The 24,476-nt window shown below is 29.9% G+C and overlaps 1 protein-coding gene across 1 annotated transcript in view; it reads left to right on the top strand.

The window, feature by feature from the left end:
* Positions 1-24,476, top strand: part of CSMD3 (CUB and Sushi multiple domains 3) — a 1,016,080-nt gene that overhangs the window by 124,518 nt on the left and 867,086 nt on the right. The window contains exon 3 of the mRNA XM_006916698.2: positions 23,347-23,459. Coding sequence (XP_006916760.1) covers positions 23,347-23,459 — 113 coding nt within the window. The remainder of the gene's footprint in view (positions 1-23,346; positions 23,460-24,476) is intronic.

Here is a 24,476-nt window from a genome sequence, read left to right on the forward strand (position 1 = left end):
GGATGCTGCTTTTCATCCTGGTTTGTGATGCATTTGGCAATATAATTCGCAAAATAATTAAGTAAACTTGTAATCTTTTTGCCTTAATTGGGTTTTATATGTCAGTAACTATATTCAAAGTTTTGTTTTCTTTTCTAAATATAATTCTAAAATAGTTTTTTTTTTCTTTCCTTTGCTGCCTTTTTTTCTCTCTCAAATTACTGGCAGCTATACTGAAGTCATATGAAACATGAGAATTTTGTGAGCTAGAACCCTTAATCTGATTGTTATTTCATAACTCTGAGGATCCTTGTTCTCTGATCCTTTTTAAATCTTTATAAAAAATAATATTTGTATCCAGAAGAAGTTGACTGTTCTGATTTGGGAAGGTTGTTCTTTCTAAACTCTTTTCTCTTTGATCTCTGCTTGAAAACAAGCCAAATCTTTCTTAAACTTTGTTATTTGTAATATATACCTATATTGTAGTGAATTTATAAAGGGAAATATATTGCAATTTATTTCTAAGCTCAAGCAATATTTTCCCATACTCACTTTCTGGTATTTTTAGTCATTTTCTCTTTAATTAAGTTATCAACAAACTCATGACATACCTTCAAAGTTTTTGGAGGAAAATATTTCACCAAATGCTGTACAACTGACTAAAATTAATCTTTATATTTCTAACCTGTTTCTATTTTCTCAACACCCAATGCCCAACTGCTAAGCTAATGGCACATAATTTACTTTTGTTATGGCAGTGTGCAGTGTAACACTTAAATAGTTATTATATAATTTTTTTTTCAAATAAGCCCAGGAGTGGAAAAAAGGATAGAAAATAATTCTAGTTTTAACACTATTTTAATTATAAAAAGAACTATAAAATATTCTAAATTAAAAATAACACCATGAATTCTTTTCCAAATGAAATCATTTTATTTCTGCCTCTGATATGTTGGCAATATATCAATTACTATAAATTCAATCAAGAAATAATCAGGGAAAAAATAATGTTATTTTTACTATTCTCTCCCTTCAACAAATGAGCATAAATAGCAAGGCTTGGATGTAACATTTTGATATAGGTATTGCGTGCATATAGTTCCTCTAGGGGAATCTCCTTATCTTAGCTTCTTCTTGCTCCTGAGTCCCTGCTGTTTAATCTCTTCTCTGCATCCCTCATCTATAGCTAGACCTCGAAATCTACTTCATGAATTTTTCATCTCTGCTTTCTCCCTTGGATTTTATATGACACATGACACCATCTCTCTAGGCTCTCCTCCATCGGCACCTCCTCTTGGTTAGTCCACATCTCCAAAGAAGGGCTGATACAAGATGTCATCTAATCTCATGAGGTTTTCTTCCTCTATCCTGGAATGATAAAATATGTTAAAATAGTAAGATATTGTATTAGATGGTGAGTAGGTACTATGTTCTTAATTAAAAATAGATGCTTAAAAAAACCTTTGTCGATTTCAAGTTTAAGAACAGTTTTTGGTTATGAAACTGATTCACTGTGTTGATCTTTTTCTTAATTTTTTGGTCAATAATGAAAATAAAATTTTGAAAATGATCACATACATTTGTATTTTAAGTGTTTATAAATATAAAATGAATTCCATTAGCATTATATCAGTGACTTTTCCATCTAGAAAAAAGCTTCATTTAGTTTAAAATACTTAAGTATTGTCAAAACACTTTCATGTAAATGCCTAAGTTCTCATTTTTGAATGCTGAACTATGCTCTTCTCATCCTGCCCTTCCTCACCCCTTTTAATAGCTAAATTTATATTATATATTAATATTATTTTCATACCCCCTAATTGACATTATTCTCTATTAGTTCATGTAGAGAATATGTTACTAAGCATTGGATCAAGGGCTGTTGGTTAAAAAATTAGACTTTTTATATATCAACCAATTTTTTATTACATATTGCCTCTTCTGCTTACGTGTCACATCTAAATTACTGTGTGTTATAATGAAAGACTAAAATTGTCATTTCTCTAAAAAATTTAGGGACAGCTAAAATTTCGTAGATCAATCGAGTGCATGTTATAAAAAATAACATATTTTTAGTATAAAAATTCTATAGTTATTTAAAAATAAAATAGTTATTACCAAGAATGTACAAAAAAATGGATGTAAAAACACAATATAATCTACTCTTGGTTTTGACTAGGCATGAAGTCTTTGTGGTTAGGGAAGATTTTATATGTCTTTGTATCACTGATATTTAATATAATACTGATTTAATGTAAATATTCAATAATATCTACCTAATAGTTCATAGATTACCATAACTATATTCATAGTTTAAATAAAATAATACTTTAATTTCATTAAATTGTTCAGATTAAACTTAATATTTTCTTGAGATGATACATCTTTCCCATCTGATTTACTTTTACATCAAAATATTAGGTAAATTTCTCACATTTAGGTTCCCTTAGTTAACTTTAATATGGTCTAAGAGCTCATTTTAATGCAATTCTAATGTGTTATCATATAAATATGTGTGATAAAAATAAGGACAATGTAAAAATCTGACTGGCTAATTTTAAAAATAAACTATTGGGACAAAATATTATTGCAAAGCAACTGCATAATTGGTATTGTAATAAATTGACCACTAGCACCAGTTTTGTAATCAATGATCAGCATTATCACCCATATGTGCATATATCCAATCATATGTCTTTGATAGTCACATCTGTGTGTATGTATTTCACATATAATTCCAAAGCTATATGCCTAAATACATTTCATCCAATATTACTTTTAGTTATTTAAGAACTTCAAAAAATTCCAGATATAATCGCATTCAGCCTAATGAAGCTGACATCTTTCTTACAACAATCTTTTCTTTCTATTGTTTGACACTTAAAAAAATATTCTTCTGTAAGCCCCTTTTTTCTAGTTTAGCTAATATTCATTCAAGTAACATTTTCTTCTCACATCCTAGACTTTAATAAAAAGTATTTCTTCTACTTCGTATTCAATTAAACACTCCTCTTCTGCTAGGAAAAGAATTACTAAATGCTCACATCCTTATTATGACAATGTTTTAATTCTGGTGTTTATTTTTATTTGCATTCTATATTATTTAAAATCTTCTATTAAAGTACAATACACATAAGAGCCCAAAATGCATATTCTGAGTATGATGAATTATGTCAAATTAATATATCTATGAAATTAGCACCATGATCAAGAAAAGAACAGTACATTGCCACCTTCCAATCACAACTACTTTCTCCCTCAGGGTAACTGCTCTCCTAACATATAACAGAAGATATTTTGTTTGTTTTTAACTATAAATAAATTGAAAGATGCGGTAGGTGATCTTTTCTTTTGACTTCTTTTCAACATCGTATTAGTGAAATTCAAGCATATTATTGTGTGTAGTTGTAGTTTATTCCTTTTCGTTCCTATATGGTTTTGCATTGTGAGAATGTACGTCAGTTTGTCTGCCCTACTATTGATGGATAATGTGGTTGTTTCCAGTTTGTGGTTATTATGAATAATGGTGCTATTATTGTTCTTACACATGTCCTCTCATGAGCATATTTAATATATCTGTTGGACATATAGCTAGATGCATAATATCCTTTTCATACATACTGTCAAAATATTTTTTAAATTAGTTATACTAATTATACTCTTGTCAACACTTGGTATTGTCTGCCTTTTAACTTTTTAAACCATCTACTATTTATAGTGGCATAGCAATTTGGTTTTAAGTTGCATTTTCCTTATGATTAACAAAGTTGAACACTTTTTATATGCTTATTGGCCTTTTGGATATCCTGTTCTATAATTTGTTGCTCAAGTCTTTGCCCATCTTTCTATGAGGCTTTCTGCCTTTTTAACAATGTGTAGGGATTGTTTATATGTCCTTGATAAGAGTTCTATCACTTCGTACCTTGCCTTTTCCCTTTCTTAATTGTATTTTTTATAATTAAATGTTCTTAATTTTAATGTCATGTAAATTATTAAATATTTTTTATTTTCCTTCATTATTAATAGTCTTTTGTTTTATATTTAATCCTTGCTTATTCCAAGTCACAAAAATATTTTGTAATATTTTTATTTATTATTAATTTAACATTTAGATCCACAATCTATATGAAATTGATTTTTGTGTGTGGTGTGAAATAGAGAACAGTTTATATTTTTTGTTTGTTTTCTTTTTTCTTTTCTTTTTTTTCTTTATGAGTATATATTTGACTCATCACCGTAGATAGAAAATAAACTTTTCTTTATTACATAAGTTTATTACAAATGAAGTAGCTATTTATACGTGCTTCTGTGTCTGGACTCTATCTCATTGGTCTATTTGTTAACCTTTGAACTAATACCACACTGATTTAAATACTACTGTTTTATAATAGGTTATGTCATCTAATAGGGTATCATATCCTGGTCAGTAGTAATTAATTTCTTAAAATTAGCAGTAAGTTCCTGGAAATTCTTCTCCTTAATATATTAATTTAATAAAGCATAATTAATTGAAATGTAAAAATACTGCAATTACTATATCAACATAAACTATTTTATTTATTCTTATGAAGCATTGATATGCTTTCATTACCATAGCATAGAAGTAAGGACAAGTATAAAAAACACTGTGTTTAATTTTATTAGAAAGTAATAAAATTACTTTCATTTCCTTCCTATCATTCCCATTTCATAAAATGCTTTATTTCTTGAATGGTGTCCACCAAGAAGCCATGCAATTTTTTATCTGGTTGTTTTCTGGGATCTTGTCTTTCATAGAATGCAGAAAGAAGTTTACTATGATGGCACTACCTTTGGAGATACATACTAGAGATAATATTGACTGATTTTCTGATTTGCACTGATTTTGCACTGGTTTTGTGTTCCTTATCAAAGAAACAAAGGATAGTTTCTCTCTACCATCATTTTAGTATTCTCTGTATCTGGTAGCAAGCATTCATGGGACACTAACTGCCTTTGACTGGTGTTCAATTTCTTATTCTTATGGAAATTCCTTCTAGGATCTGGTAACACATTTACTGTCAATATACACTGTCATATTATCATGAGGGATATTTTATTTGTAAGTTGGGGGAAGTTTTATTAATTTTCTACTGCTCTATTTTTACTCAGGTATATTTCCAAGCTACTTAGGTATTCTATTTTAATAGTTTTATTAAATTATATTTTACATAATTCTTTTCAACCTCACTTTAGACTTTTTTGAAGTGTTATTCCTGTGTTAATGTCCTTTGATAAGTATGTATTTTCTGCTTCCAATATTAAATTTCAAATGTCTCCCTTTTCTTCATCATTATCTTATATTTAAATTGTGATGGTGATAGCGTAAGAGCACTAGAAAGAATATCTAATTTAGAGTCAGACAGATCTCTGTTGAGTTCTAATTCTTCCACTAAATAAATAGAAGAGCAAGCCACTTAACCTCTCTAAACTTTATGAAAAAAGAGAATATAAAAAAGCCATCTTCATATGGTTTTGTGGATTAACTGTATAAAATGTTAACTCAGAACCTGAAACAAACAAACAAAAAGTTTTCTATAAACATTACTGATGTTAATTTTAAAATCTTGGTTTCTATGCCTTGGTCTTTATACTTATATTTTATATAGTACCCCTTTTTCTCCTTCCACAAGTCTATGATAAGAATTGCCCTTTATCAAAGTGAATATCAGTCAAACTGATATTTCTTTTATGGCTAATTTTCTTAAAATAATAGTCCATATGGGCTTTTCATATTTTCTATATTTGATCTGTCACCTCACTGAAGCTACTCAGCACGAGCTGATCTTCTAATTGACAGATCCATGGATTAATATCTTAACTTTTAGGGTCACAATAATTTGGAAAAACTGATCAAATTATTAAAAATTTAGCAAAGTTATTGAGAGTCTCCATAGGCCAGCAAAAAGAACATGGCCTTCTTGCCGGCTTCGCCATTTACTAACAAAGTGACTTTTACCAAGTAATTTCTCTTTGCAGACCTTTGGTTTCTCCATTTGCAGAATGGAATAATAAAAGTAAAGTCATATAGGTTTTGGGGGATAATGAGATAATGGATGTTGAACACTTGATTCATGGTTGAAATTTAATAAGTAGTAGCATTTAATATGATTTTATTAGTTAAAATAGCTCTGCTGATTTAGTATAAAAGCAGCCAAATAAAGCATTTTGTTTACATTTTGAAGGCATTTGTAATTTTATTTTTCAAGGTAATATGATTGTTCCAGTTAGTTAAAATTAAGTTAAGCCATGCATGTACATGTGGTAATATTGCATTTAATTTAATATAATATACCAACAAGATTTAGCTGATGGTTTAGAAAGTACTATGAATAAAATCATTCAGAATTGATTTAAGACTATATCAAAACACATCTGCTTTCAATGGAGATAGCATAGCATCTATGAAAATATGTTTTTACCCAAGAAAAATATTTAAATAGTCATCTAATTTTATGATCAATATGATAGTGCTCTCTTAAGTGTAACTGAAAATAATGTATTTATTATGTCATTTCCCATATTTCCTTCTTTTTATGTCTTTTGTGAAAAAATACCTATGATTAGCTACCTTCTCTAAATTTTTTTCTGTCAGGCAAGATACAACTGAAAAAAAAAAAAAACTGAAGAAATTTAATACAGGAAGTAGTTTTAAAAGACTCAAAGAGATGAAACCCAGCAAAAGGGAAAGCAATAATCCAGAAATGATTTATTTAGGAAGGAAGAACAACTACAGGATGAAAAGGAAGGGGCTAGGATTTCCAGAATGCAGAACACATTGACTGCTGTGCCATGTACAAAGCTGTTACCATGGAAGAGAGAGGGGCTTAGCAAACACTGGAACCCACGGGTTGAGCCACCCAGCAGATGTTGCCTCATAGAGGGGAAACCACATAGCCACTACTAGAACCCCTGAATAAGGACTGATTCCAGGATCAAAGCTGGGATCTTCAGAGCAATGCAGCCAGTTCCACAGTTGCTGCCAGAAGCAAAAGAAGATAAGGAAAGAAAGAGAGAATTATAACTTTTCCCTACCTTGCTATTTCTGATCTCTCTGTGCATCCTAATATGCAGAACCCAACAGAAAGTCAGCTGGCACAGAAGTCGGAGCAGAGCATGGAAGGGTGGACAGCCAATAAAGAACTGACCTATTCCAATTATATTCTGCTTTCCTGTTTGGTTATTATAGTTTATTATAGTTTTTGTGGGAGCACTTGCAAAATGGTCAGAATGAGTGGTATATATTGTATATGTATATTAAATTAGAATAAACATAGTTGAAAAGCTAGGCTGCATAAAAGATGAATGGCCTTCAATCAAAGATATGGGCTTTATACTCTTTATACTCTTAATAATTAAGAGTTATTAAAGGATAACAAGTAGCAAAGTAAGGTAGTATCATGGTCAAATATTTATAAATTGTCACTTTAGAAGGCCTGTGGAGGAAACATCAAGATTACAGGTAGCTAAGATGAGAATTCACAGAAGGAATTCACAGTAAGAGTCTATCACAAGAGTTTAGGTAAAAGAAGATGAAGGTCAAACTTAAGTAAAATTAATGTGAGTGGCGATTAGTATCTGGAATTGAAATCTGTTTTATATAATTTTTTTTCTATTTTTGTGTCATACTCGATTAGGATTAGAACAAACCACATTTCTCTGTCTTATATTACCCTATTTTTATATGGGGTAAACACTATAGCCATTCTAAAGTAATGTGTGTTTTTTTTTTAATTGTTTTATTTCCTCTCTGTCTAGTTCAAAAATTTTTGAGAACATATGTGTTCACAAATGATTCTAAAATTCACCTTAAATTATATATATTCCAGAAATAATGTTTTGAGAGCCTCCTCTTTGCCAGGCCATTATTCCAGGGCCTCAGCATTGGGGATGCAGATGATGTCTCCACCCTGATAGTGCTTATATTCTAATGAGACTAGATGGACAATAGACAAGAAAATTGACTAGACAGATAGTGGTAAGTGCTTTGGAAGTCATTGGTGGATTTTGGACATCATTGTAGATGACACATGAATCGACACATATTTTGAAGGGAACACTGTGATAATAGAGTTGAGAGTATACTGGGAAAGAGAGGTTTCCAAGTGGATAAAAGGATCTGAGGAGACTAATGAGATAATCAGTATAAAAAATGATGGTAACTGGCAGAAGTGAAAGAGGCAGTGAGGAGTCATCATATATATTATGAATATATTGTGACATTAGAAGTCATAGATTCCACTGAATTATTCGATGCATGAACTATGTGAGAGAGATATCAAGAAAGATTCCAGGGCTCTTTAGCCTAAACAACAAGAAGACTAAATTTACTGAAAAGAGGATATTAAGGTAGGGGCAGGTTTTTTAATTGACAGATTTTGGACGTATGTTTGAGATGTTGATTAGACATGGAAGTAGAAATGTAACATAATGATCAGATAAATAGGTATGGAGGTCAGTTAAGAGGTTGTCTAGATATTTAAATGTTTCACCTATCAGAAGATGCATGTTATAATATTCAGAGCAAAATTTCATAGTAGAAATAGTAGTCATGTCTCTGTCCACATGTATACATGATACCCAGCGAGAGTGAAGTTGTGTCGTGGTTGTAAAGATCAATGAAACATAACAAAATTAATGTGTTTCTGGGATTTTTAAACGAAACTGCAAAATATATGCCTGCTTGATCAGCTTTTTTTCTTGCCCATTACAAAAATTATTGAGACCATTTTTTGTGTTTTTAATCTATATTCCCCCTGCTTTCATTCCTCTACACTTTCTTTTTCCTTCTCTTCTCATTTTATTCCTTCTCTTTCACTCATTTTGTTAACACATTAGTTCATTTTATAAGTATTATCTCTAATGTAACTATCTAAATATTAAGTTTGACTACTATTAATGAAACTATTATATTAAATATCGTACTATCTCATATGCTATCTCAAAAGTTACATTTTTGTCACATTCACAAGAATATTCAAAATTTCCCACAAATTCAGCAAAGACTTTAATGTGTAAATAAATCTATTATTTTCTTTGTGCCCTGAGTCTAAGGCAAATAATTGATTATGATCCTCCATATAATTGTCCAATTTAAAATTATAGAAAGATTTGTCTTCACAATATTTAGTTTCTAAATATATCCACTAGTACATAGTTAATGAATATGCTTCTATTTTCTATTTACCTATATCTTTGTTGATCTAGTGATGAAAAAATTATATTATTTCTTTCTCAAAAAATTTCTCATCAGTCACAAAAGACTACAAAAATATTTTGAATATAAATTATTTGATATGCTTATTTCATACACTATTTTATGCAGATGATTATGTAATATTATACTTGGCAGCGTTCTCTATTTCAGGAACCCAATAACATAAACTCAATGGATTTGTTTCTCTTCTTTGCTCCATAAAATATATATACATATATATTTCTATGATTCCTATAATATCCCATCAATATTTTACTCAAATTCCAGAGTTACATGGATTTCCTCGAGAAACAGAAATGATATTTATATTATGATATAAAATTATTTTAAAACCCTTTGTGAGGTAGACATTATGAATTCAATACCTATGATGGGAACATTTATAAAATACAATAAAAAATTCTAATTCCTAATCCTAAATATATACATATATTTCAAAACAATATTATGCTATTATTTTAACTTTGTCTATGCCATATAAGTAAAAGAAGCTTGAGAGATGGAGATGTAAATAAGCAAGTACTTTTTTCACTTTTTTAATTATTTTCATTGTGACATAGCCATTGGCATTTATGTTGTGATATGTATTTTACTTCTTTTAGTTTTTTCATATTAGAATACATACTTATTTCAAATGAAATTTACTCTCTTGATTCAGATTAATATTTTATAAATGAATATATATCACTTTGTATACAGACAATTATGCATATCTTTTGTTATACTTTATGATATCTGATACATCGTAGGAGAACAAACACTTTGAGTTCCAGGACAATTTTGAGTATTTTTTCCCTCTTTTCCTAGTTTAATTGTTAACAAGGTACTTTTAAAGAAGTCCCAAGTTAGAAAAAAAATGTAGCTATATGGCTATCTATTAGCCTAATAGAAAGAATTCACTATTTTTTATGTCTTCCATGTAGGATTCATGGTTACCTTAGCTCACCTTCTTACTCTATTAACATTTAAAGCAATGTGATTTAAACATACAATGTACTTTAAGTGTCTCAATGAGTTCCTACCATAGTTATCAAAGAAATGTTAAATAATTAAAATATTCTGATGACTTATTTTATTCTAATCACTTCGATTTTAATGTCATAGCATTAACTATTATTAATAATGGAAAAAACACATATACTACAGTAGAGTTTTAAGTTTAAAGCACGCAAACAAGAAACGTAGTGCAACATCAACTGTAACTTCAAATTATATTTCTATGTTTTATTAAAACAAAATTATATATATTTTGTTATTTTATTAAAATATTATCAGTTGATAATTTCCATCTTAGTAAATATCACTCAAGAATCCCTAGGATATTGAAAATAAAACATCTCAATATATAAAACATTATTTCTAAAATAAAAATTGAATATTCATGCAATTATTTTATTGTTTGCTAATATTTATTGAACTTAAACATCTTCGTTATGAAGTAGCAAATTTTACAATTGTTTTATATTTATAATGTAAAAGAGTGATTTAAAAATGCTTTATGTACAGTAAAACAGTTCATAACAATATATGAAGTAATTTATTATTTAATTTCAACCAGTTGTCCAATTTAAAATGTTTGGATCAAAATTATGATTATTATTTTCAAATAATAGATTAATAGACTGAATTGATTTACATTTCACATTAAAAATTATCATCTGATAACACTAAATCAGTTCATAAATCATATTCAAATTCACTAATTAATCAGGAAGAGAAATGACTGCACATATGTTCTATGTATGTCATTGCATTCTGGTATAAATTTTTCACTATGATGTATTTCAATGAAGACAGATTATAATTTCATTTAACTTAAAATGATTAGAGAAAGTTTGCAAGATGCAAACTAGTGCATTCACTAGCTGTGTGCATGTATCATGAGAAAAAAAGGTTTTCAAGATGCTATTATTCATCAGTTGTCTCTCTCTCTCTGTATATCATATTATATATATATATATATATATATATATATATATGACATTTATAGACTCTCTCTCTATATATATACATATATATACACTCCAATATTCATGGCAGCACAAATTACATTAGCCAAGATGGGAAGCAGCCAAAATACCCATCCACAGAAGATTGGATAAAGAAATTATGGTTCATATATAGAATGGAATATTACTCGGCCATTACAAAAATGAATCCTACCATTTGCAATGACATGGCTGGACCTAGAGGTTATTATGCTGAGTGAAATAAGTCAGAGAAAGATAAATACCATGTGATTTTACTTATATGTAGAATCAAAAGAAAAAAAGAACAAACTAATCAAAAACAGATTCACAAATATAGTGGACAATTTGGAGATGGACAGAGGGGAGGGGTGTTGGGAGCTGGGAGAACGGGGTGAAGGGTTAAAGAAGTACAGATTAGTAATTGGTAATTGGTCACTAGGACGGGGAGCACGGGAGAGGGAATGCAGTTAGCATTAACTAATGCTGACCACCTAGCATTAACTAAGTGGAGAGTCAAAGAGGGAGGGAGCAATTGGGGGTATCGTTTTATGAACTACATAGATGTCTTACTAATGTACTGTATACCTGAAACTAATTTAAATAAATTTTTAAAAATATTAATTTTGTGAGGTATTAGAAATGTTAACTAACTTGTAATCATTTTATAATGTCTTACATGTATTGAATCATCACATTATATACTTTAAACTTACATAATAAGTCAATTTTACTTTAATAAATCTGGAAAAAAAAGAATAAAAAATAAAACAAATGCAAAATTTTAAAAAAGACAAAAATAGAACCAAAACTGTTCTGAAAAAGTCACTTTTCTAAATTTTAGAATATCTAAGTTAAATTGTATAGTATCCTTAACAGAACATATTCAATCATCACCAGCATAAATCTATGTGTACAACTCTCCAACTGCAGTGTTCTATTTATTTTATGAAGCATGTAATACTACTTAATACATGTTTTACATATCTAAATCCATAAAACTGTTGAGTAGCATAGAATCTCAAAACCTTTTCTACAATCATTTTAGTTTAAAATTATAATTTGTCTTCATCACTAGACTATGTCATAAAGAATACAGAATACTTATATGTATATTATGTATCTATGGAAGGACATTGATTGAATATGCAGTCATTTCTCTTTTTAGAACAAACCCTTTAATGTCTGGAAAAAATAGACAAACAAAATTCCATACCGCTAATAAACAGATTTTAAATACATAGATGATAATATCAGTCCATGAAAACATAAATTTCATGTTTTGCTAAATCAAAGATAGCATCAATCATGTCTTTCTGGGAAATAGAGCCATTAATTCTGAGTTAAAGTCTTATTGTTGTGCGTTGGATGAATAGCTCAAACTAGCAATTGTCAATACAGAAGAATGCAAAGTATACATTTGTAAAGTCACACTTATTTTTCTTACTGAATTTGTAAAGAACCCATTAAGAAATATAGTAAAATTCATATGATAAAATGTGTATAAAACTGTCTGTTAGATGTCTTTGAAATGTCATTCAATAAAAAGATGTCAAGGTTTAGGGAGGTGGGAAGGAAACACTTGACTAAATCCCAGGAATTATAAATTCCTAAAGACACATGTTCTCGTCTCATTTCTTCATCTATTTCTCTAGTCCTCCTTCCCTCTCTCCTTTTGTCTTTCTAATCGAGAAGCTATATATTAATGATTGGGGATGTAACAATGCCCTCATCTCTTCTTGATCATAGTTTTGCCTTAAATTTACCTTAAGAAAACAGCATGTAATTGGTCTTTACTAATTTTATATCCAAAATAATCAAAAGTTCTAAGAATGCTATACTTGGAGGAAACAAACAAACAAACAAACTTAGAAGAGCATAATAGCATATACTTACTTGAAGAATTACACATGTTCAAATAATCCAAGTTTATTATTATTATCAATAACTGGGTGCTATAAGAATAAAAGTCTCATAGCCTTGTGAAAGAACTTTCTAATTCTCACATCTGTCATCAAGAGTAGATAGATAGTAATAGTAGCAAATACTTTTGTAGTGCTTATTAAATGCCAGACATTGTTCTAAGTGATGAGCTTTTATTAACTTACTTAAAACTGACAAGAACTTAAATGGTAGGATTTTAAGATTTTTGCTCTACCTCTTGTCAGTTAGGAAACAGAATGTGAGGGAAGAAACCTGCCCAATGCCACACAATAGCAAATGGCAACGTTGATATTTACTCCAGGAAGTCCACCCAAGAATTAGCACTTAATGCATTTATGTTAATTAGATGAGCACTGGGTAGGTTCATTATCAAAATAATTATGGTAAAGATGATATTCAGCATGTGCTAGGCACTGTGCTACATTTATATAAGCATTTTCCCATTTAATACTCGGAATGTTACTACAGGACAATTCCTAGTATTAACCTCATCTCATACTTAGTTTATTTGGATAAAGTACCTTACCCAATATCAAATTTCTGATAAGCAGCAGAATATATGTTTTCCAATTGTATTCCCTAGAATCTATGCTCACAGTCAATAACTTCAACAGCTTTTTCAAAATCCCAAACTTTGGAAATAAGATGTTCATTAACAATTGCAGGGTTTTATGCAAGGTAGTTATAATGTAAAGAAAGATCTAAATTTCTAAAATTGATTAATTTTCCAACGTAACTTTTCTGTACTTTAAGTTTTCTCAGTGGTTCAACTAGACATCATTTGGAATTATAGCTTTAAAGATAATTGGTTCAATGAATCAAAAAAATACAGGGAAGCAAAGACATTATAAAAGTTAGCAGTATTTGCAGGAGGTAAAGAAATTGAAAACGTTAAATATCGAAGAAAATTTCTGAAATATACATGATTTCCAGATTAAATGTTGATCCTGAAGACAAAACTCCAAAGTCACAGGAAAGAATGAGTTTTATGTAGATGGACTGACTCTAGATAGAATGAGTTGAGGATATTCTCAAGCTGCTTTTGAGGGAAGAAAATGTTTTCTTTATTGAATAGAGGTTTTATAGTATTTGTGCATTTTTCAGGGTCAAGATAAAAAAGAAAAAAAATGAAGTACTTAAAGCAGAAAAAGATTTAATAATAAGAATTCTGAATTTAAGGCTAGGGAGTGAAAGCCAGGGAGAACCTTCACTAGCTTTCAGGAAATAAGGAATTTGTAGAAATTGTAGGAAAACAACAGTGAAGAGCTCAATTGTTTGTAGCATCAAAATAGTTGTTTTAAATAAGATTTCTGGTAAACTGATGGAAAAATTCACCTGTAACACACACTGCAGCCCATGCCTTTGCCTGCCAAGACATTTATAATTTACATTCCAAATCTTATGAAAGTGACTTCATTTGCAAAATCTAACAGAGAATGCCACTGCCAAAGAGAGGTATTCTGGCAAGTGTAGTGCTGATGTAAAGGCACTTCAATGCAGAGGAAAAAATAGAAAAGAGTGGAAATGAATGCTGGTTAATTACCTTTTTTATCAATATGTTTACTATGTTCAGTGTCATATCCACATCTACCACAATCCTTATCCATATCCATATATATATTTATATATGTCAGCATCTATATATATATATGTCAGCATCTATTTCATTTCCATATCTAGATCTGTACCTAGCACATGGTCCTAATATTGTGAATTTGCCTTTCGCACACATGATGCCTTCTTCGGGAATTTTATATTTGATAGGAGCTTCAGCTCATTTACTCTCGGCAAATGATATAATTATTCAAATATTGCCACAGCTATCTTTTCCTTTAATAGTACAATTACTGCCATCTTGACATAACCATGAATTATTGTGCTGTGCTTCATGTACCCTGATATCAATAGGGAATGCATGATTTAGTCTCACAGAACAGTCATTACTTTAAATATCTACTTGTTCCTGTGGTTTTCCCATTCATTTTGAAATTAAATAGGTTAAGAGTTTGTTTCAGCAGATAGTTCCTTGTATAACATCTGGGTCATTTTTAAGAACCGTATAACCAATGTAAAATTGTAAAATAATTCATATCCAAAAATCTTACAGTAAGTAATGAGAAATCATTGTGAGGATGCTGGTGTTATAATTTGTCTCAGCCGTAACATTCCACAGAGTACAGATGAAAGGGCAGTGGATTTTGAGTCTTAGCACTAATGAAACTAACCTTTAGTGGCTATTTCTTAGGTTTCAGAAAGTAGACCAGGCCACTACACATGAATTCTCTTATTTAATAATCACAAAACCCTAGGATTTTGGTAATGTTACCACTTCTATTTTTAAATAAAGCCCCATCTTTCTCCTTCTGTCTTTCATTCTCCCCATGTCTGTTTTCCCCCATCTCATCATAAGCAATTATATGCTAATAGCCTTTTAATTTCAAACTATGACTTTTACATCAATTCTTTTAACTAGAGAAATATAAAATATTATAATCAGTTGATAGGCACATTAAAATATATATTTAAAGAGCCTTTTAATTACATTGTTAGAGATAGTATAGATATAGTCATTCTTGATTCCCAAGTCTTCCAGAAATAATAACACCTCACTGTTTAAGTTGATAAACATATTTACACAATGAGACAGGTACCACTCTTATCCAACAACCTTGATTCTTTAAGTGTTTCCATTGCTTTAAGCAGTAAAGTGGCATGTTATTTGCCATTAATTTAATTTTTTAAATAAACAGCCTATTATTTAAAGAGCACATGCATTGACATTAAAATGACTTTCTTGTAACATATTTTTATTAATTTTGCATTAATTACCAAATAATTATTTTATTCCTTTTTATATTAGTCATTGTTATAGTTACATTAATTATTTATTTTTCCCTGTAACTAGTCACTCCTTACAGTATGAAACATCATTAATGTTTGTGAACCTTCGTAAGACTATACACATAAAGAATGTTTTCATCTAACAGGGGCCATGAAAAGCAATAGGATCACTCACTGTAAGTTTATGACTTTTAAAACATACACCAGTCACTGAAGAGTGTTTCACCTAGAGACAAACAAAACGCTAAGATATGATTAAGTGTGTATGTAGGATTAGGGTCAAAGGAGAATTAGAGGTTATGAATGAGAAACTATTGAATGTTAAATGGAAAAACAAACATAAGCCAACCTGTCACATGAGAGAATCTACCAATGGTCATAAACTAGTCCTGGTCCTTGACAAAATATTCACTAGATGCTACTGAAATAGGTAAATTAAAGGAAATGTGACTTTTTCTTGAAGCTAAATGTATTAAAAGGAAATAATTGTCCTTGATCCAAGCTTACATGCATTTTTAAGTGCCACATTTATGGTGAGAGAAAATGTTGATTATTTTGATGACATAAAACAAAGTTACTACTTAGCAAACAGTATATTTCAATGCCTTTTCTTGGTCATTTTGTCTTAATTTTTAACTATTATTAAAAATAATGTCTGAAGGAAATTTACATTGCATGATTCTAGACTTTCCCCTGATATATATGTTAACTAATCTTATTTAGTTTTTCCCAGTAGGGAAATGTCTTTCCTATCCACTGGCGATATTTGCTATAAAAGTCTTGGCACGTATAGATGGTGGTTTCTATTACTTCCTGGCCATTAATTCAATGACTTTAAAGTCATGGTACAGTTTAACCAGCCTCAACTGCTTAAAGCTATCATGCAGGTAAAATCATGTTTTTTACCTATTCCAGTGTTAGTTAAGAAATTTATATGAGCATTGTGGAGAAACAAAGATGAGTTAGATGTGCATTCTTCCCTCATGGAAAGATCATCTCCCTTATGCGAAAATTCACAGTGGGAAAAGAAAGATTATTTTTGTCCTACTGCCTACCAGCTGTATTAATTTAAACAATTTAAGGATAATGTCTGAGCTGTGATTTCTCCAATTGTAAGTCAGAGAAAGTAGAGTTATACTCTGGTATTTTTTTCAAAGGAATATAAAATGTAATTCGCTATGCGGTTTTATCATACAACAATATGAAGATAATATAATTGATAATATAATAATTTAACAATATATGTAAAACACTAAATTTCACAAGTATCTGAATTGGTATAAATGATTCTATGGAAAAATATTATGCTTATCCATAAAATATTATGATTTTACATTACCTAGAAAATGTGTTAAGTTCAGGTAAAATACGTGTACATTTAAATATTATAATTTGTGACTCATTTAAAGGTACAAATTAGCTTTACCTGAAAAATAAGATTTAACACTGTATCCTGAAAGGTATTTCAAATAGTGTACATGAGATATATGATCTCTCTTTAACTTTTGAGTTTAATGACATGGTAAAAAATAACTTTCTGAACAAAGATCTCTACAAAGACTATTTGAATTTTAACAATTGGAGCACTTTACATCCTTGTGATTCTTGAGAATACTGTTTCAAGAACACACTTTTTAGTTTGAAAAAGAAAGTGTTCTGATGGCATTCACATTCTCCTACCACCTTAATTTATTAATTTAACGGCTATGTATTAAGAAACTCTTACAGGGTTGGCATTGTATGAAAGCACTGGTGATAATCTAGTGAGTTCCAAGCATTGATTTCATAAAGCTTCATATCCAAAGGAAAAAGAGAGATGTTTCAAAAATAATAATACATAAATATACAGTTATAAGCTGGACTCCTATAAAGAAAAGTAAGTAATGGGATTCATAACTGAGTTGGGTTTTTTTTCCAAATCAATCAAGCAATGTATTATAGGAGGGAGTCAAAACAGTGCAAATCCTCATAATGGTATAAGTATCATAAAAGTAAGTTCCCTTATTTACTGAAATAAAAAAAAAAAACCACTAAGTCTCCCATTTTACAACATGATATTATATGGTGATTATTTAAAGACAACTGCAGAAAACTAGCTTTTCACAAAAGGAAAATAGTCTTCGCATTGTCCTCTATCATCTTAAATAATTAAGTTGTAACAATATTGTAAATATTGTCTGAAAATATTGGATTAGTTAATGTATCTGAGTAAGTATAAACATCTGAGATTGCATATAAAATAATTTGTAAATTTATGTGTACATTAGTAGTTCAAATATATAATATTTTGAGTTAATTAATGTGCCAAGGACAATGACAGGATTAACAGGGTGTTCACTAGAAAATGGGCCACCATAAATTGCAGTCTTAGACCTGGCTCAATTGTGAACTTGATCAAGTCATTTAATTTCTCCCACCATCTTATATCTTCTCATATGAGAATGAAATTGCATGTTTTGCCTACATAGAAAGAATTTTTAAAGTAATATTCAAATAAGTTTTTCTTTAATAGTCTCTGAATCTCCTCATGTTATATAACATCTACATAGGTCTCAGTGCCTAAAAATGGTAACTAGATTCCATGGGATTTCTGTTTCATTTTTAAATTAAATTAATATTTTAGAAACATAAAAAAAAAGGTTAAAGTACAAAGCCCAAAAGAGATCTGTGCATTGGTTTCTTATTGCTGCTATAACAAATTTTACCTACTTAGAGTTTAAACAACATAAATTTGTTATCTTGTAGACTAGAGAACTGAAGTCCAAAATGGGTTTGACTGGACTGAAATCAAGACATCAGCTTGGCTGCAATCCTTCTGGAAGCATTAGGAGTGAATCTGTTTCTTGCCTTTTCCAGCTTGTAGAGGCTGCTTGCCATTCTTTGCCTTGCAGCCCTCTTCTACTTTCAAAGCCAGCAATGGCATCTCTCTGACCTCTGCTTCTGTTATCATTTCTCCTTCTTTCTCTCTGACCTTCCTGTCTCCCTCTTAAAAGGACCTTTTTGAGCCCGCCGAGATAATATAGGGTAGTTTCTTCCTCTCAAGATGTTAACTTAATCACAGTGGGAAATTTTTTATTTTTATATCAGTATATCAAAAAATAAAGTAAAAAAAGTCTAGAAAATTATCTAACAACTAGTTACCCAATGACCCTGCAATCCCACTACTAGATATTTCCAATAGAAATATGCATATATGCTCACAAAATTGTAACAAATTTTTAGGGCACTATTATTTATAAAAGAGCCAACTGGGAAAAAAATCTACTAACAGTAGAATGGGTAAATAAATTGAGGTATATTCATAAAATGTGATGTAATATAGCAATAAATGTTAAGTTCCATGGTACTGCTACAAGAGTACAAACATAATGTTGAGTCAAAGAGCCAAAGGCAGAATAACTGTATTATATGATAAAGCTTTAAACCATGCAAAGCTAATTTGTTTTGTTAGAAGTAAGGGTAGTGGTTATTTTTGGAGAGGAGTGAGATAATAAATGAATGGGAAGGAGCATAAGCAAGTATTCAATATTGATTGCAATATTCCATTTTTTAATCTAAAATATGTTTAATTCATGATAATCCATAATTCATATATATATGTACTTTGATTTATGTAATATTCTATATGGATGTTATAGTTCATTGGACATGTTTATAAACAAAAAACCAAGGTTAGTTTAGATTATAAAAGCATAATTTTTTATGTACATAGAAGTATAACCCAAGCATATTCTGGTTATAAGTGATGCACTTAAAAATTAAGAATATCAAAGAGTTGAAGGTAAAAAGATGTTCTAAACTAATTCTAATAAATAAAAGTTGTAGGTTTATTTCTATCAGATAAGATAAAGTTTAAGATCAAAACATTATTAGAAATAACATGGTGCTTCATGAAGAAAAAATGTTCAATTCACCAGGAAATAAAATAAACTTGTATACAGCTAACAGTGTAGTGCCAAAATATATTTTAAAATGAATATAATCACAAAGAAAAATATAAAAATCTGGAATCATTTTAGGACATTTCAGCATATCTCTCTCAAAAACTAGTAGATCAGATTTTAAAAACACAGTTAACCCAGAGACTATTTGAATATAATTAACAAATTTATCTTAAGCATATATTAAACACTGCACCTAGCCAATGATAAACACTTATTATGATAGGCAGAATAATTTTCCCAAAATAATGGTTCCCTCAGACCCTGTGAATATGTTATATCATATGGTAAAAAGAAGGTTGCAAACTAAATTAATATTATAGATGTAATAAAAGAGAGATATATGAATTATTAATTTAGGCACAATCTAATTACATAAGCATTAGAAAAAACTCCACTGAATATAACACCAAGCTAATAGCCAGCAAAGACTCAGGGACCTTAGTCTTACAATTGCATGGTATTGAATTCTGGCAATGGCTTTGTGAACTTGGAAGTGGAAACAAATGTAGCTTCAGAGGTTCCAGAAAGAAATGCAGCCCACTGATATCTAGACTTCAGCTTTGTGAGACTCTGAGTAGAGAACTAGCTGAGCTACACTCTGCCTGGACCTACAAAGTTGGAGATAATAATGGGTGTTGTTTAAGTTTGTGGTAACTTGGATCAGGATAGGAAAATAATATGCTTATTCTTTATAAGAAAACTGGGCATATAATCAAAAATATACAATGTCTGATCCATAAAGCAAATTCCAATGAATTTCAAAGGATTAAATTCATACAGAAATTGTTATCTTACTGTAATGCAAATGAGATATATATTGGTAATGAAATATAAATAAAGCAACTCATATGTTTATAATTTAAGAGAGATAGTTCTAACCAGGGGCCAAAGATAAAGATCACAAAGGAATTTAGGAAAGAGTATAAATGGGCCCTTGTGGGATGTAGATTATACAGCAAAAAGAAGAAAATTTAAAGCTTTAAATGCTTATACTCTAAAGAAACTGCTACAACAGGGATGAATATCAGATGCCTTATGCTGAGTCAAAGAAGCCAGACTCAAAAGCATGCATACTATATAATTTTATTTATATATCAACATTTTGGAAAAAGCCAATAAGGACTGAAAATAAATCAGTGATTGTCAATCATCTCTGAAATCAAAATCTGAGCCATATCATCTCTCTGAGCTTCCGTTTCTTTACCTGTAAAATAGGAATAATTTTACCCACCTCTTAAGGGTGTTGTGAGCACTGAATGCCAAAATATATAAAATGTCTAGAATAAAATAAAATAAAATAAAATAAACTGCTACACAGGTGTGTACCAGTGAACTTTTACAAAGATGTTGATGAAAACACAATGGACAAATTATAAACAACCCAAATGTATGTCAACAGTAGAATAAATGAATGAAGTGTGGTTTATCCATTGCAATGGATTCCTATATAGCAATGGGTCTCAAAATGTAACCCATGAATCCTTGAAGGTCCTGAGACATTTTCAGGGGGTCCACTAGATCAAAACTATTTTCATAATGATACTGAGACATTAATCACCTTTTTCACTGTGTTGACATTTGTTTTCATGGTATACAAGTAATGGTGGGTAAAACTGCTAGTGCATTAAAACATTTCAATTAGCGACCTCAAGCTATACTAGTAGTCATTAGTCATTGAATTCTTTACTACTGCACACTTGCAGTGCAAAGCAAAAAAAAAAAAAAAAAATCCAATTGTATTTAAGAATGTTCCACTTGAAGTTATAAATAATTATTCCATTAAATATCCATCCACATATTAGAACCCTTCTTTTTAATGAACTGTGCAGCAAAACAAAAATATGGCAAAAAACTTTCTCGTGACAGCCAAAATATGATGGTTATCTTAAAAAAAAAAAGAGAGAGAGATATTGAGTTGTCAGCTGAACTAGCCATTTTTTCATGAAAAACTGTTTTAATTGTTATAAATAATTATTCCATTAAATATCCATCCACATATTAGAACCCTTCTTTTTAATGAACTGTGCAGCAAAACAAAAATATGGCAAAAAACTTTCTTGTGACAGCCAAAATATGATGGTTATCTTAAAAAAAAAAAGAGAGAGAGATATTGAGTTGTCAGCTGAACTAGCCATTTTTTCATGAAAAACTGTTTTAATTGAAAAAATGACTAATAGATAAATTATGGTTAGTTATATATGAGTATTTGATAAGAATTTTCCCACAAAAAAATGAACCTGACTTGTTACTTCAAGGAAAACAACTGGTAACATTTGTCGTCAATGATTAATTAAGTCTGTTTTCAAGAAATAAGTTAACTTATTGTGGATATTTTTAAATGAAACATTAAATTTGCATTTAATTTTTTTCTCAGCTTCAATTTAAATAGGGTAAATTTTGATAGATCTAGCTCACAAAATCTCTTTGAAGTTCTCAATAATTGTTTAGACCTAAGACAATAATTGTTTAGACCTAAGTGGACCTAAGACAAGAACTACTGCTATACAGCAATGAAAACCTATGGTCTTTTCAGTACACATATAATGTTGGGTAAAAATAACAAGTATATAAAAACATATAATTCCACTGCATACGATTCTTATATATTGATAATGCAAATGAGAAAAAGGCAGTTCATAGAAATACAAAAAACATGTATCTTCATTAATTACCGAAAAATTATACTACATGAACGTGCTTTTTAAAATTTTTATTATTTGTTTTCTGGTTTAGAAAAAGTATCAATTGTAAATCATCTTTTATATAATTGAGCTTGTAGCTATAATAAATTATAAACAAAATAAGTGATAAATTATGGGCAAAAATGCAAATATGTATTATGTAAACATATGCAATAGTAACCCCCCCCAAAAAATTGAAACTATTCATTTTAATGGAACTTACTGGGATTTTGGAATCTGATAAAACAAAATCACTTCTTATTTGTAGAAATTTTAGTTTTAAGATTTCATATTTAGATCACATCTCTTTCTTCAGTCCTAAATTTCACTAAATACCTCTCTCTCTTTATATACATTTTAAACTATTAGGAAAACAACTTGACAAAAATGTCTTCTAAATGTTCAATTGTTAAAATCAGCAACATTAAATATGTGAGAGTATACTCTCACAACTCATTTCCCAAAGTTTGAATTAATCAATATTTTCATATAGATGTTATATGCAATAGATATAATAAACAGTAATACACATATGAACATGAATAAATAACAAATTAATATATTTATACATACAGTAATTGCTTTTGATTAATAAGTTATAATCAACATGTCATCAATTCATATACATCTATATGTATATATGTATGTACATATTTATACCAAGCTTGGGGATGTGATAAAATGACTTTTAGTGCTCTTTATCTATTAGGTAAAATGTCTATGTCACTAACAATTAATTCCATTTATATTTTTAGGTTAACAGGATTCCATCTGCCACCGCCAGTGACAAGTACCAAATCTGTGTTCTCTCTACGTTTGACCAGTGACTTTGCAGTTAGTGCTCATGGGTTTAAAGTATATTATGAAGGTAAGTGATGATAATATAAAAGGACCACTGCCTGGTCTAACGTAGTCAAACCAAAATTCTCCAGGCTGGAAATGGAAGAATCACCTGGAAGGAAGACACAGTTCATTCTGTTATTTCAAATCCTGTCCTAAGATTTACTTTCTTCTTAGTCACTAGTATAAAATAAAACACTAGAATTAGTGGGCTTTAATAACCATGTGACTAGACATAGAAAAGTCTTTCCTTTAAATCTTTCTAGGAGATGAGACCATAGCATTAAAGATTAACAAAAGGGAATACATGTGAGAGTAACAGTGGAGAATCAAACGTCAGGGACTTCACCCAATTCTCTGTGCTTTGTCTCTTTGTCAGAAAACAAACTAGTTATCTCTGTCTTCTCTGCAAATTAGAGTCAAGAGAAAAAGTCCTATAATAGACAAGAGTTAACATCTTCCATTCTAACTCAACCTTTCCAGTCTCAGAGATCCATAATTCTCTAACACCAAGGAGGAAAACTAAAGAGCTCTTGAAACTGAAGGGTTTTATCAGGAAGTTTGGTACAAATTCATTTGGCATCAAAACTTGACCTGAACTTATTGGAGACCATTTATAATCTTTATTTATCCCATGTATATGGGAATTCATGTGTTCACTACAGAAATATTGTTTGATAATGTAGTGGTAATACAGGCTATGCTGAGGGTACTAAAAAACATACAAAATCTGCATGTTTTTCCTTTTTAAAGTGTGAAAAATCTCTATGGCAAAACAATCTATTCCTGAGGGTTTAAGATAGAGGCCATGGACTTATAGTTTCTTCTCTATGTGGCTTGACAATAAAATTTTCACCCAGTTTAGGTAAGAGCCCCTTCCTTAAAATAGGAATAGTGTATCAGATTTCAACTCCCCTCCCTAGACCATATTACCAGAATGCATCACACTAGATCTATTATAATGTATTATAATAGCTAATGTAATAAGAGATACACAAATATAGTAGCAGGGCAGTTACTTCTTAAAGCACATAATCACACAAAA

The sequence above is a fragment of the Pteropus alecto genome, unplaced genomic scaffold (assembly GCF_000325575.1).
Source record: "Pteropus alecto unplaced genomic scaffold, ASM32557v1 scaffold164, whole genome shotgun sequence".
In the NCBI taxonomy this organism is placed as follows: domain Eukaryota; kingdom Metazoa; phylum Chordata; class Mammalia; order Chiroptera; family Pteropodidae; genus Pteropus; species Pteropus alecto.